This window comes from Panthera leo, chromosome C1 (assembly GCF_018350215.1).
Source record: "Panthera leo isolate Ple1 chromosome C1, P.leo_Ple1_pat1.1, whole genome shotgun sequence".
NCBI classification, from domain to species: domain Eukaryota; kingdom Metazoa; phylum Chordata; class Mammalia; order Carnivora; family Felidae; genus Panthera; species Panthera leo.
In genome coordinates, this window is record NC_056686.1 from 4,192,636 (window position 1) to 4,205,653 (window position 13,018).

Genomic DNA, 13,018 nt, shown 5'->3' on the forward strand with positions numbered 1-13,018 from the left:
GTTGGATGCTCAACCGACTGAGCCACCCAGGGCCCCCGTGCGAGGTAATATTTTAACGTGCCAGGGATACGTCAGTGAATTAAACAAATGTCCCTGCTACACAGTGTTGACAGAATCAGACATGGTGTCTCAGAGAGGCTAATTGAGCAGCCGAGGCCCCACCAGTTCCCCGGTTCCCTGTATGGCCGTGATCAAACCACATCCCCTTTCCAGGTCTGTCTCCCACTCCTGGTCCAGTCCCTAATCTCTCAGGTCTCCCCACCCTGGCCCTCTCGCTGTCCAGCTCTTCTGCCTTTGGGAATGCAAGTCAGATGCCCGGACTGGCCACAGTCTCCCTGATCACGGATAGAGAAGGCCATTTCCCCACAACGGCCCGGGGGCCCTCCTCACCCTGGCCCAGCCCGCAGGCCCCACCGCCAGCCGCTCCCCCCTCCACACCCCGTTCCACCTCCCGGGCCTCCTTGCTGCTCCTCCCGCAGGCTGGTATGCTCCAGCCTCGCGCTGTCTGTTCCTGCCGCCTGGAACCCTCTCCCTAACTTGGAGTCTCTCCTCCACCCCCACTCCTCCGCAGGGCCTGCCCACGGCCTCCTTTAGGTTGTCACTTGCCCAGCAGCACATCCCTCGCCTGCTTTATTTTCCCTCGCACCCTCGTAACCACCTGACATCACGTTCTGTGCATCTGGGGGCGTTCTCTTGCCGCAGCTCCCCAGCCGGGGAGAGCGGACCTTGTCTTCCCCATCCTGGAGGCCCAGTGCCTGACGCGCACTAAACATTGGTCGAAAGCGTGAGGAGGCCGGAAGCCCTGGGGCTCGTCCGGCCCCGCGTGCAGCTCACTGAGTGACCTCAGATGGCACCCCGAGCTGGGCCTCCCTGGGCCCACCTGGCAAACAGACCAGCTGAGGCCCTGTGCGAGGGGACATCACAGAGCTCCCCGTCTGACTGCCCGTCTCACTCACCCCCACGGTTACTCAACAACGAGCAACTGGGCACGCCGTCAGAGCTTGGGGTGTCATGAGCCCTCGCAGCTTCTTGGAGCCCACTTTCCGGGAGGCTCCGGGGCAAACAAGGGGACAGGTGGACAGCACGTGCCTCATTCACAGAAATTTATTTGCATGTGTGTTGGCTTGCCGTCTGGGAGCTGCAGGGGAACCAAACTCTGACGGCAGGGGTCTGCTCTTTGCGTGGCGCTGCCCCATCCTGGCGTGTGGCAGCCTGGTGACACGTGTCCCTGGAGTGAACCAAATAGGCACACAAGACGTCTCCAGTGACCGGCGCCATGAAGCAAAGCAGGGTAGTTTGGGAGAAACCAATGGGGTTTTCTTTAAATTCAGGGGTCAAGGGGCACCTGGCTGGCTCAGTCGGTGGAGTGTGTGACTCTTGATCTCGGTTGTGAGTTTGAGCCCCCACGTTGGGAATAGAGATTACTTAAAGACAAAAATCTCAACACACACACACACACACACACACACACACACACACACGAGAAATAAATTGAGGGAGTCAAGGAAGGCCTCCTAGAGTAGGTGAGAGCTCATCGGAGTCCTGGATAAAAAGAAGGGCCGGCCCTGCAGAAACCTGGCGTGGCAGCATCGCAGGGAGAAGAACCAGCAGAGGCAGGTGCTGAGGTGGGATCAAGTTTGGCTTTGCTGAGGACCAGAAGGAAGGCCTGGGAGGCTGGGGGAGTTGCAGGGAAGGGTATTCAGCCCGGATGGATTGGGCGTAAAGCTGTCCTAGAACCTCCCTGAAATCATCACTGTATTTCTTCCCTGCATCAAGCCGAATTTGGGATCTTTTCAAATAAGCCAGGAGGCGTGAGTGGAGGCAAAGAGACGTAGGGCCAGCAAAGGATCCATGATTGTATCCAAGGCAGCCTTACCCCTGATCCTCATAGGATCAGCTCCTTCCTGACCTCCCTTGGAGCAGAAATTGTTGGCCACCGGAAATGCTGTTCTTTGACCTGAATCTGGTTCTGTGGGCAGGTCGCTCCTTGCTGCCCACAGCAGTGGCAACAGCAAGCCGGCACCGGTCCTGGACGGAGATTTCCAGCAAGCATTCCACTTTTTCTGTGTTGTCGCAGTTCACTCGTGTCCTCTTTTTTCCAAAGAGGGAGAAAAATAGGGTTCGTGTGATTGTTGCTAGGGAGTTTCAGGCGTATAAAGAGGTCAAGGGTTGGGGGTCTCCAAAGACTCCTAGAGCTTGGGCTCAAGGGAGGGTAGTGTGGTGTCCTTTGCCAAAATGGGGTTGGCAGGTCGGGGAGGGTTTGAGGGAGAAAGGCAAGAGATCTGCTCTAGGCACATAAGGTTCCAGAGGCCTGGGCAATCCACACAAGGACCGGTGGGCGGAGGTGAGGGCCGGATAGAGACTCCAGGTCCAAGCTAGAGAGAGGAGCAGCATGGGGGTGCAGGTGGCCTTTGACCCTGGGAAGTGGATGACCTTACCGGGGGGGAGACTGTGTTCAGAAAGGAGGCCCTGGGGTATCCCCACATTTGGAGGTCAGGTGAAGGCCAGGGCCCAGCAAAGAAGGCTTAGGAGGCTTGGCGTGAGAGTCGGCTGCTGGTGTAGGAAGCCAGGAGGAGCAGGTGTTCCGGAGAAGGGGGAGGGGCACGTGCTAGGGAATGACCAAGTCAGAGGAGCATGGGGAAGCCCCTGGGGTTGGTCACAGGGAGTGACAGTTGAGACCCAGTGGGTGGGGGAGGGGGTTGGCTGGTCAGGATACGGCTGCCGCACCAGGAGGCAAAGAGCCGCCTTCCCTCCAAGGAAATGTGCAACCTTCCAAAGCTTCCTCTTCCATTCCCTCATAAGAGGCAAGGAGATGCCGGACAATTATGATGCCCATTTGCCATATTTGGAAACTGAGGCTCAGGAGCTTAATAACCCACTAGGGTCCTACCCAGTGAGCTACAGAGTCAGGGTGGTGGCTGGAGGCCAGGGCCAAGGGCAGGGGCTGGGACTGGAATGGTTACCCTTCGTGTCACTTTGGCTAGAACCCGATGGGTTAGAGCAGGTGGGACCTGAGGCCAGAAGTACCCCCGCAAGACCCTAGCCCCGTCCTCTGGGTGACCCTCCACAACAGAAACAATGCCTGGCCTGACCTGTGCTGGGCTGAGCCCAGACACCCCAGCCCAGCGGTGTCCCCACAGAGGTACAGGGAGGAGGGATCCCAAAATATAACAACGGTTTCAGGCTCCTGCCAGGTGACAGGCCTGTGCTGAGGGGTCTCCAAGCATGTTTCCTGGGCGATTACTGCCCCCTCTGCAGACAGCTTTGAGATCAAAGAGACAAGAGGCAAGACGCTGACACAGCTTGGCGGCGTTCATACCCCAAGTTCCTCTTTTTTTTTTTTTTAATTTTTAAAAGTTTATTTATTTATTTTGAAAAAGAGACAGTGTGAGTGGGGGAGGGGCAGAGAGAGGGGGAGAGAGAGAATCCCAATCAGGCTCCGTGCCTGACGGGGGGGCCGAAGTCACACGCTTGATCGACTGAGCCACCCAGGCGTCCCCCTAAGTCCCTCTTGTGCCCAGGTCTTTCTCTGCCTGTCTCTCATCGAGCGGTCCTAGGCTTCTTCGCACAGTATCTGGAAAATGGGAACAATGCCAGCACCTCCCCCATCCGTCGCTGAGAGGACGTGGTGAGAAAGCTCTGTGCTCATCACGGTGCCTGAAACAGACCTGCTTTCACTGGTATCGATTATCGTCGCTACTATGATATATTCAGCTCTCCGTTGAAATTAATTAAGTTTGCTCCTTGTGCTCCTCCATATTTTTCTGATTTCCCCCAGTGAGCATGAGGGTGCCCCCGCCCTTCTTGCCTCCAGGCCAAAGTAGAAGGTGACAAGGCCAGGGACCCCTTTTCCCCCGCCCTCGCCCTCACCCTCGCCCATCAGCATATCTGCCTCATTGTGCTGGGGCCTCCTGGGCTGGAGGCTGTGGCTCCAGGACGGGAGAGGCTGAAATGCTGATTGGAAGGCTGGTAGGCAGGAATGTTTATTGAGTGTTTACTCTGGCCCAGGGACTCCAGCGGGGAGTGTCGGCCACTGGCCTGGCAGGAGGTTGTGCGCAGGACTGCCCCCTCCTGCTCAGGTCCTGCTCTGTGCCAGCTTCTCAGACCTTCTCAGACCTTCCCAGGCTGGCTGGCCACCCCTGGATCATGGATACCTGCCAAGCAGGGGGTGCTGGGAGGGCAGGGCTCCAGGCGTATCTGGCGCCCCATGGTGTCGCCATTGCCTCAGACCTCCCCAGAGAGGTCTCAGTGGGTCCTGGGTGGTGGCCCCCTCAGCCTCTGATCCCCAGGACCCCAGCACTCACTGTGCCTTGGTTACGGGGTGAATAATTCAGGCCACTGAGTGTCGGTCATGAAATATTAAACAGGCTGTTACTGTCACATCAGTATGTGAATGCATGTGTGGGGGGTGACGATGGCACTGGGGTGTGGAGGCTGGTGGCCGCAAGCCAGACTGTTTCTGGGGAGAAGCGTGTGGATGAGTCTCTGTCACCGTGTGCCCTGTCAGCTCGTGAGCACCGTTGCCCTGGCACGGGTTGGGTCACGGAGGGCAGCCAGGCATGGTCTCTGTCCCACCCCAAATGTGTGAAGTGCCACACTCCGCATCAGCCCTAGAAAATGGCAGCTCTGTGTCTAGGGAGGAGGTGCCCGGGTCAGGAGTGAGGAGAGAGCAGGGAGGCGCCCAGTGTGGGGCTGCAGGTGGCGTGGGGTTAGGGGTCTGGGAAGTGGACAGGGACCAGGGTTTTAGGGGCAGGGAGAAGTCAGCTGGGAAAGGGACCAAGTCATGTCATGACAGGGTGGGTGAGAGGGCAGAGAGAAGAGGACTGGGTGGCCTGGTGCCCATGTTGACGGACAGCTGGGCGAGCACTTGGATGAGGGAGGGAGGGCGTGGACGGACACTGGCGGAGTGTGTGACTGATGTCGCCAGCAGATAGATTGGGGAGGCAGATGGGCGGGAAGATGTGAAGTCAGGTAAGAACTGCACTTCCTGGGGCACAGAGGGCTGACCCAGCACAGGGGGGCTCAGCCCCTAGGGAGCTTCTGAGACTCGCCGCGCGGAGGGTGGTGGGCACACAGCTCCTGTGTCTGGTCCTGGATTGTGGCTCCACCTAGTGCCCAACTGTGGTAACTGTGCTCTGGGCTGTCCACACCCAGACTCCGTCAGCGGCAGGGTCAGCTTCCCTGTTTCCCAGCAGCACTCCACTTCATGGGGTTGACTCCCAGTTCCCCGGTCACGACTCTTCTTCAGCAGCTGGGGAACGGGCACGAGGAGCAATGACACCCGCAAGCTGAGCTTCAGGGAAGCCCCAGGAGTGAGCACAGGGAGCGGCCTCTTCACTCCCCGTGTGCCTACTGCATGCACCAGGCTCTGCATCACAAACATACGCTCCAATGCCATTTACCAGTCATGTGACCTTTGGCAAGTCAAAGCCCCTGAGCCTCAATTGCCCCTCTGCAAAATGGGAATGACAATAGGACCTAAGCTGGGGCATTCGATGAGAACCTGCCCACCAATATCGTGTTGAGTAAGAAGTTGCTGCGGCCAAGGTCAAAGAGGTTGACCTGCTGTCTCCTTGAGGATTTTGATGGCTTCCTGTCGCACATTTAGGTCCTTCATCCATTTTGAGTTTATTTCTGTGTATGGTGTAAGAAGGTGGTCCAGGTTCATTCTTCTGCATGTAGCTGTCAGGTTTTCCCTCTTCCTTGCTGAAGAGACTCTTTATTCCATTGAATAGTCTTTCCTCCTTTGTCAAAGATTAGTTGGCCATACGTCTGTGGGTCCATTTCTGGGCTCTCTATTCTGTTCCATTGATCTGAGTGTCTGTTCTTGTGCCGGTCCCATACTGTCTTGATGATGACAGCTTTGTCATACAGCTTGAAGTCCAGCCCGCCCACCAATACATAGCACACCAGAGGTGCTTGGTGAATGGTGGCCTCCTGTACAGTTGCCAGATTAACAACAGGATATCCAGTTTAACTTTAGATACATGGCAAATAATGCGTTAGTATAAGTATGCCCCATGCTTTGTTTGGGATATACTTATGCTAGAAGATGATTTCTTGTTTCGCAATTCAGAATTAACAGGGCATCTTGTGTTTTACCTGGCAACCCTACTACTCTGCCCTCTGGGAATTAAGTCTTCCAGGGGAGGCAGAGGCCAAAATCAGTTACGTTCAATCAAGCATGATAGGCAGTCCGTGGAGTGAGCCCAGGGCCGTACAGGGCACAGAGGTAGGAAAGGCAGGCTCTGCCTGGGGAAATCAGGGCAGGCCTCACTGAGGAGGGATCTGGACTGAGTCCTAGGGAGGAGGAAGGAAGTGCATTCTGGATAGAGAGGGACCTGATCAAAGGCATAAAGATAAGACAGAAGGTTTGGGGACTTGGGGGCTCACGGTGACAGTGGTTCAGTGTGGCTGAAAAGGTAAGAAGAGGCCAGCTCACCACATCCTTGTAGACCTTGGTGAAGAGGTTGAGCTATTTACTGAGGACAGGGACTAAGTCGGTCAGATGTACACGGAAGCAGGGAGGCTGCTGGAGGGGAGTGGCCAGGCCAGAGGGGCCCCCCTGAGGGAGGCTGGCACAGGACCGAGAGTCCAGAGGGAGTCAGGTATAGCACGACCCGGTAACTAAACCTTCTCCAACCCACGCCCCCGGCCCTCCAGAGCTCCCCAAAAGAGCGCGAGGGACGTTAAGAAGCTCTGGAGGCAGGTGGGCGCTGAGAGCCCGAGGTGGGTGCTGTGTTTCCGCAGGGGAGTGAATGCGCAAACCAAGAACGGTGCCACGCCCCTGTACCTGGCGTGCCAGGAGGGCCACCTGGAGGTGACGCAGTACCTGGTGCAGGAGTGCGGCGCGGACCCGCACGTGAGAGCCCAAGACGGCATGACCCCGCTGCATGCCGCGGCGCAGATGGGCCACTGCCCGGTCATCGTGTGGCTGGTGAGCTCCGGGGCGGGGCGGGGCGGGGCCCGGGGAAGGGCGGGGTCTGCACGCCCAGCCGCCGGCACCGACGGGGGCGGGGCCTGGAGGGGCCCGGCGCCCAGCCCCCGCCCGTCTTTCCCCCGCCCCCTCCCGCCCAGGTGAGCTGCACCGACGTGAGCCTCTCGGAGCAGGACAATGACGGCGCCACGGCCATGCACTTCGCGGCCAGCCGCGGCCACGCCAAAGTGCTCAGCTGGCTCCTGCTGCACGGCGGCGAGATCACGGCCGACCTGTGGGGCGGGACCCCTCTGCACGACGCCGCTGAAAACGGGGAGCTGGAGGTGGGGGCGGGGCCGGAGCGGACGGGGGTGGGACGGGCGCCCTCTGCTGGCGCCGAGCTCTCAGCGCAACCCTGCCCCGGCGCCGGGCGGTGAGGGGGGCCGGGGGGTCCGGGCTGGCGACCGGGGTCCTCAGTACTCGACCCCCGCAGTGCTGCCAGATCCTGGTAGTGAACGGCGCGGAGCTGGACGTCCGCGACCGTGACGGATACACGGCGGCCGACCTCTCGGACTATAATGGCCACAGCCACTGCACCCGCTACCTGCGCACCGTGGAGAACCTGGTACGACCTTGGCGCTGCCCCCTGCTTAATCTCGTCCCCCACCCCGCCTCTCCCTGCCCCCAGAGGTAGGTGTTGTTACCCCTTTACCGTGGAGGAAGCTGAGGTTCGCAGACATGAAGCCCCTTGTCCCTTGTCCGAGGTCACACAATGAGGAAGTGTCCTAGACCATTACCCTTCCCAGCCCAGAGCCACTGACCACTGAGGAGGGAGGGGGTGAAGGAAAAGGGTCAAGGGGAAGAGGACCAGCGTCCTCCTGGTAAGAAGGAAGGTTTGGAGAAATCGCAAGACACTTACATACCAATGGGAATGGTCAAGTCCATTCACCTGCCCACAGCCCACAAGTAGTAGCTCATTTAACTCTCCACCACCTCTAAGGTGGGTGGTGTTAATGTCCCCATCTCACCCAAGGTCACACAGCTGTTAAGTGGTGGAGTCTGAGAGGCATGGCCTGGAGCCACTGCTCTTGACCGCGACAGTGTATGTTTGCTCACTTCATGGCTGCTTCATAACGAAACTTCTGTTACTCTGTTTAAATTATTTTATTATGGTTGCGCAGCTGGGAAGTAACCTACTGGGACTTGAGCTCAGGTGCGGCTGGTTCCAAGTTCAGGGCACTGCCTCATCTGGTGTAATGCCTTTGGGACAGGAGGGAAGACAGAGGGTGGGCCTCCCAGGTGCCTTTCAGCTCCAGGGGGCAGCCTGGCCAGAAGAGGGACTAGGAAATGAGGTCTGGAGGGGAGAAGGTGGGATGGCCTTTTGCCCACAGCACCGTCTGCCCTGTCTGCAAGCACACAGGGGCACCCTGGCGCTGGGTACGCCAGAGCACAGCTAGGCCCAGTGGTCGGAAACTGCAGCTGGACCCAAGGAAGACTGTCCCCCCAAAAGGGCCGCCCAGAGAGAGTAACGGTCCAAGAGACAGTGAGCACCCTGTCACCAGGGTATACAAACAGGGGTGGATGCTGTGAGGGGCATTTCTGCACCACAGGTGGCTCTTTCCCACGGAGAGAGGGTACGATTCTGTTTGGAGGGTGGGATGGCAGGAGGCACAAAGCCCCAGCCCTTCTGTCTCTAAGTAAGCAATAAATAAGCAATAAACACCATCCCTTGAATCCTCACTCTGGCACGCAGCCTGCCAGCGCTTTCTAGTGTAATCTCAGCCTCCACAGTAAATTAATACTAACAGCTGACATTGTGTAGCATGTACTGGCTACCATACCCTGGCCCTTCACTAACTGTTAAAATCTTCCTCATACCTTAATGGGGCAGGAGATACTGTTATCCCCACCGACAGGAAGGATAAGTGACTTGCCCGAAGTCACTTGGCTAGTAGGTGGGAGAGGGGAAATTTGAAGCCAGTGTTCCGGGCTGCAGAGCCTGGGCCCTTAACCTCTGCTATCCGTGGGGTCAGGACTGTGCACCCCCATTGCCCACTGCTGACGGCCAAGAAAAGAGCATTTTCATCTGCCCCCTACCAGAAGCCCAGCCCCTGTGCTTCCCCTTGGCTCATGGAAGAGGCAGCAGGGCCCGACCCGGCCCCGCTCAACTGGGTGGGCTGTGGGCCCCTCGGCCCCCTCACCCAGACAGGCCCAGCTGCAGCAGAGACAGATCCAAGCCATGCAGAATGCTGGCCCAGAAAAGGCAAACACTCCCACAGAGCCCCTAATTACAGGGCCAATGAGCAGGGCTGCTGAGCTGTTACCTGGTGCGAGGCTTGCCTCCCGCTCCCAGGGGGCCTGTGACACTTCTCAGGCAGGGGAGGGGGCGCGGGGCAGGGAGGAGCAGGCCTGGGCAGGAGGCAGCAGACGGAGCCAGCCAGCGGGCTTGCCAGCAGCAAGGCCAGCATGGGCAATGTAAGCGAGCCCCCACCCCAGCCCGCTCCCGTCCCATGGGAGGGTCAGGCCCATGGGCGGGGCATAGACAGTGGTGGGGACAGCATGCCTGTGGCCTGAGCCCGGCTGCCCTCCAGACTCAGCCGGGCCACCCCAGGCCCTGCCCTTTCTCCAAGGGCCCCATCAGGAGACAGGCTGGGCTGGTGTTGGGATTTGCCCCAGTAGGGCAGGGAGAGACCAGGGCTGCTGGCCGGGTAATGGGGAATCAGTCTTCCCTGCAAGTTGTGGGGCCCCACCCGCCTCCCCTACCCCACCTGCCCCAGGTGTTCCCATCAGCTGCAGCTCCTGAGCCCCTCCCCGCAGATACACTGGAGCCCACCCCTCTGGCTGGTGCCATGGCAGTCTTGCCCTCGGGGTCCAGACCAGGGCCCCCTCTTCCGGCCATCTCTCCACCCCCTTGAGCAAAGAGGGGCTGGGGTGGGAGTTTCCCAGGAACCCCGGGTCCTGCTGCGAGGGGGCCGGGCTTGAATCTTAGCCTGGGAAGAACCCGACAGACATTCTCATTATGGGGTGGGAGCCCAGAAAGGGTAGCGGCTCGGCCCGGGTCACACAGCAAGGACATGCCGGAGCAGGACCCTGGCCCGAGCGCACCGGTCTCCATTGTCGACCTCATTGCCTTCCCTCCTGTTCAGAGTGTGGAGCACCGCGTGCTGTCCCGGGATCCGTCTGCCGAGCTGGAGACCAAACAGCCCGACTCGGGCATGTCTTCACCCGATACCACCGTGTCGGTCCAGCCGCTGAACTTTGACCTCAGCTCACCCGCCAGCACCCTCTCCAACTATGACTCCTGCTCCTCCAGCCACTCCAGCATCAAGGGCCGGCGCCCCCCACGTGGTGAGCGGGCCAGGCCGGGAGGAGGGAGGAGGGGGCGCAGACCGGGACAGACCACCGGGCCCTGAGGGCCAGCCCCAGGCCCACTCTGCCCACAGCTGACGCCGGAGGCTGCCCAGGTCACCAGGAAGGGCTGCTGGTCCCGGTGAGAGGCCGGTGACCCTTGTCCTGGTATGTGCTGCTCGCAAGCACACCTGTGCACCCACACGTACTCTCCTTGGGACAAACCCCACGAGCCCCCTGCAGGTGACTCACTCGCTCACACACACAGATGTTCCCCAGACGTGACACACACCTGTGTGCCCTCAAGAGGGCCCACGTGTCTGCACAGCACACAGGGACGCGCACACACACCGTGCAGATGCACGCACGCACCTGCGCTACAGCACAGACACACAACCTTCCGTCCCCATATCCGGGCACGTGTGCACGTTAACACACGCACACCCCACGTCCACAGACCGATGCAAACACATTTGTAAATACAAAGAAATGCGCAGATGCTTGCACACCTGCACACACCAACGCGCAAATGTTAGGCAGAGGCGGGCACGCGAGCATTCACGCGCTGACCACACGCTGAGCCTAGGTGGCCATCCACCTGTGATACCTGCTTCCTGCTGCCAGGTGGTGGCCGCAGAGATGGTGGGGTGGCCCGGCAGTTTGGGGCATGGCCATGCGGACTCCTGCCGCCCGGCCCTGTCAGGTCCGAGCTCAGGAGCTACGCCTTCACCCTCCGGTTGGGCCCTGCGCTGCTGGGGCTCCCAGTGAGCCGTAGAAGCCGTATCCCTAAGCCCACCTCACCCCTTGGCGCGTTGCTTCTGGGTGGAAGGGGGTCTCAGTCTTGGGGACTCTGCAAACTCCCACACCCCGCCTTCCCTCCCTCCCCAGGCCTTGCCAGCTCCAGAGCTGCAGACATACAAAGCTACATGGACATGCTGAGCCCCGAGCTGGGCCGACCCCAGGGCAAGATGGGGAGAACCACACCACCACCACCACCCAGCTTCCCTCCGCCGCCCCCACCCCCAAGCACCCAACTGCCCCCACCCCCACCAGGCTATCCGGCTCCCAAGCCCCCTGTGGAGCCACATGCCGCGGACATCTACGTGCAGACCAAGAGCAAACTCCGCCATGTGGAGAAGGAGGCCTTCAAGAAGGAGGTAGTGAACCTTCTCCCAGCTGCCTGCCTCCCAGCGCTGGGCTGAGGCCAAGAGACTGCCTGGGTCATGGACACGGGGGGGGGGGGGGGGGCCCGGGCCAGTGGCCTATTCAAGAGTATAAACTCGTGGCTAGCCCCGTGGGGGACTCAGGGCTGGGCACTGGGGACAGGGAGATGAGTCAGACGAAGGCACTACCCTCTCGGGAACTGGTGATGGGTGAAGGAACATATAATCAGACAGCCGGGCCTCTCAGGGAGCTGGGTCCTCCCCGACCTCTCGCACAGCGTGGTGGGGCGGTCACGGAATTGGCAGAGACTGCCCCCTCCGCAGACCTACCTGCGCCCAGAGCCCCAGGCTCAGGTGGGGAATGGCTCCCAAGGGGCTGTCTTCCAGGTGGGAGATGAGGGGGCAGGGAAGGTGAGGGCCAGGAGGAGGGTGGAGGAAGGGAGAGAGGGACTCAGCACTCAGTGGGGGCTGAGGGAGGGTAAAGCTGAGGTCGGCTACCCAGTCTGAGGCTTGAGTGCCCAGGCTGATGGAAGGGCCAGTCCTGAGATGCGAGGTGTGGGGGAGAAGCCAGCCTGTGGGGAGGGGGGCTGTGTCCAGTGTGGGCACATTGAGTGTGAGGTGCCCAGGATGTCAGGGCCTCTGGGGTCCTGGCTGAGGCTCTGGAGCCAGAGGGCTAGTCTCAGTGGCTGAGAATGCTAGTCGGGGAGCCACCCCAGGGGGCCCCCGGGGTGCTGGCCAACAGGGCAGAGCCCGCTGGTCTGGGACATGGCGGGCAGCCTGAGACCACAGGTGGCTGAGTATGGGGTCTAGGCTCCGGAGGGTCCTGTGGGAGCCCTGACCTGTAGTTCTCCCTCAAGCCCAAGGCAAACCACTCCAGAGCCAAGCTGAGTAACCAATTTGCCCACAGGTGTCCCAGGTCACAAGGCCACTGGGTGGGGGAGGGGAGGGGCAATTTCCACAGCGACTCCACCCTCCCCTCATGCCATCTGCGGCCAGGCTGTCAGTCGGGTTCCCCTTTCATCTCTGTGAGGTGGAGAGGGCCCAGGAGAGGACTGCAGAGGGCCAAGGGCGGGCGGACTTTCCTGGCCGGCCGTGTGGGCTCTGGCCAAAGCACAGCCTGTGCCCCCTCCACTCCCCTGAGCCCCAGGATCTTGAGGTCCCGTGCCCCTACCCGCTGTGTGCGTGCAGGGCCGCAGGCGACAGGCAGCTCCACAAAGGGCCCTTTGTGTGCCCACTGCGCCTGGCGCCCCCGCCTCCGCCCCCTGGGCCTGGCCGTTGCTTGACCGCAGCGGGAGCAGGGTCGCGGCATCCGCGCCTTGGGGCTGCAGGGGGCGCCGAGGGGCGGGCTGGCCCAGAAAACAAATCCTGTGGTGTCGGGTTTCCTGCAACGAGAGCCGGTTCGGGTGGGGCTTGGAGGTCCGGGGCCACCGCGGGGACGCACGGGCGGGGGGTGGGGGGGTGGGTGGATCAGGGGACAGCCCCCGCACAGGGACTCGGCCTTTGGCCCCGCCGCCCCATGTCCTTTTCCCTGGGCTAGGCTTAGCAGGGGGCAGCTGCGATGGGGCGGGCCACCGCGCTGTCATCCGAGCCC

At 60.5% G+C, this 13,018-nt stretch overlaps 1 protein-coding gene across 5 annotated transcripts in view; it reads left to right on the forward strand.

The window, feature by feature from the left end:
- The window catches only part of ESPN (espin), a 31,650-nt gene that overhangs the window by 7,267 nt on the left and 11,365 nt on the right, over nt 1-13,018 (forward strand). For 3 of the 5 annotated variants that reach the window (XM_042950930.1, XM_042950933.1, XM_042950934.1), the window contains exons 3-7: nt 6,751-6,937; nt 7,078-7,260; nt 7,410-7,541; nt 10,063-10,264; nt 11,153-11,421. In XM_042950930.1, the coding sequence (XP_042806864.1) occupies nt 6,751-6,937; nt 7,078-7,260; nt 7,410-7,541; nt 10,063-10,264; nt 11,153-11,421 (973 nt within the window). Of the gene's footprint in view, nt 1-6,750; nt 6,938-7,041; nt 7,261-7,409; nt 7,542-10,062; nt 10,265-11,152; nt 11,422-13,018 lie in introns of all 5 variants that reach the window. The other 2 variants (XM_042950931.1, XM_042950932.1) reach the window with 1 other exon arrangement.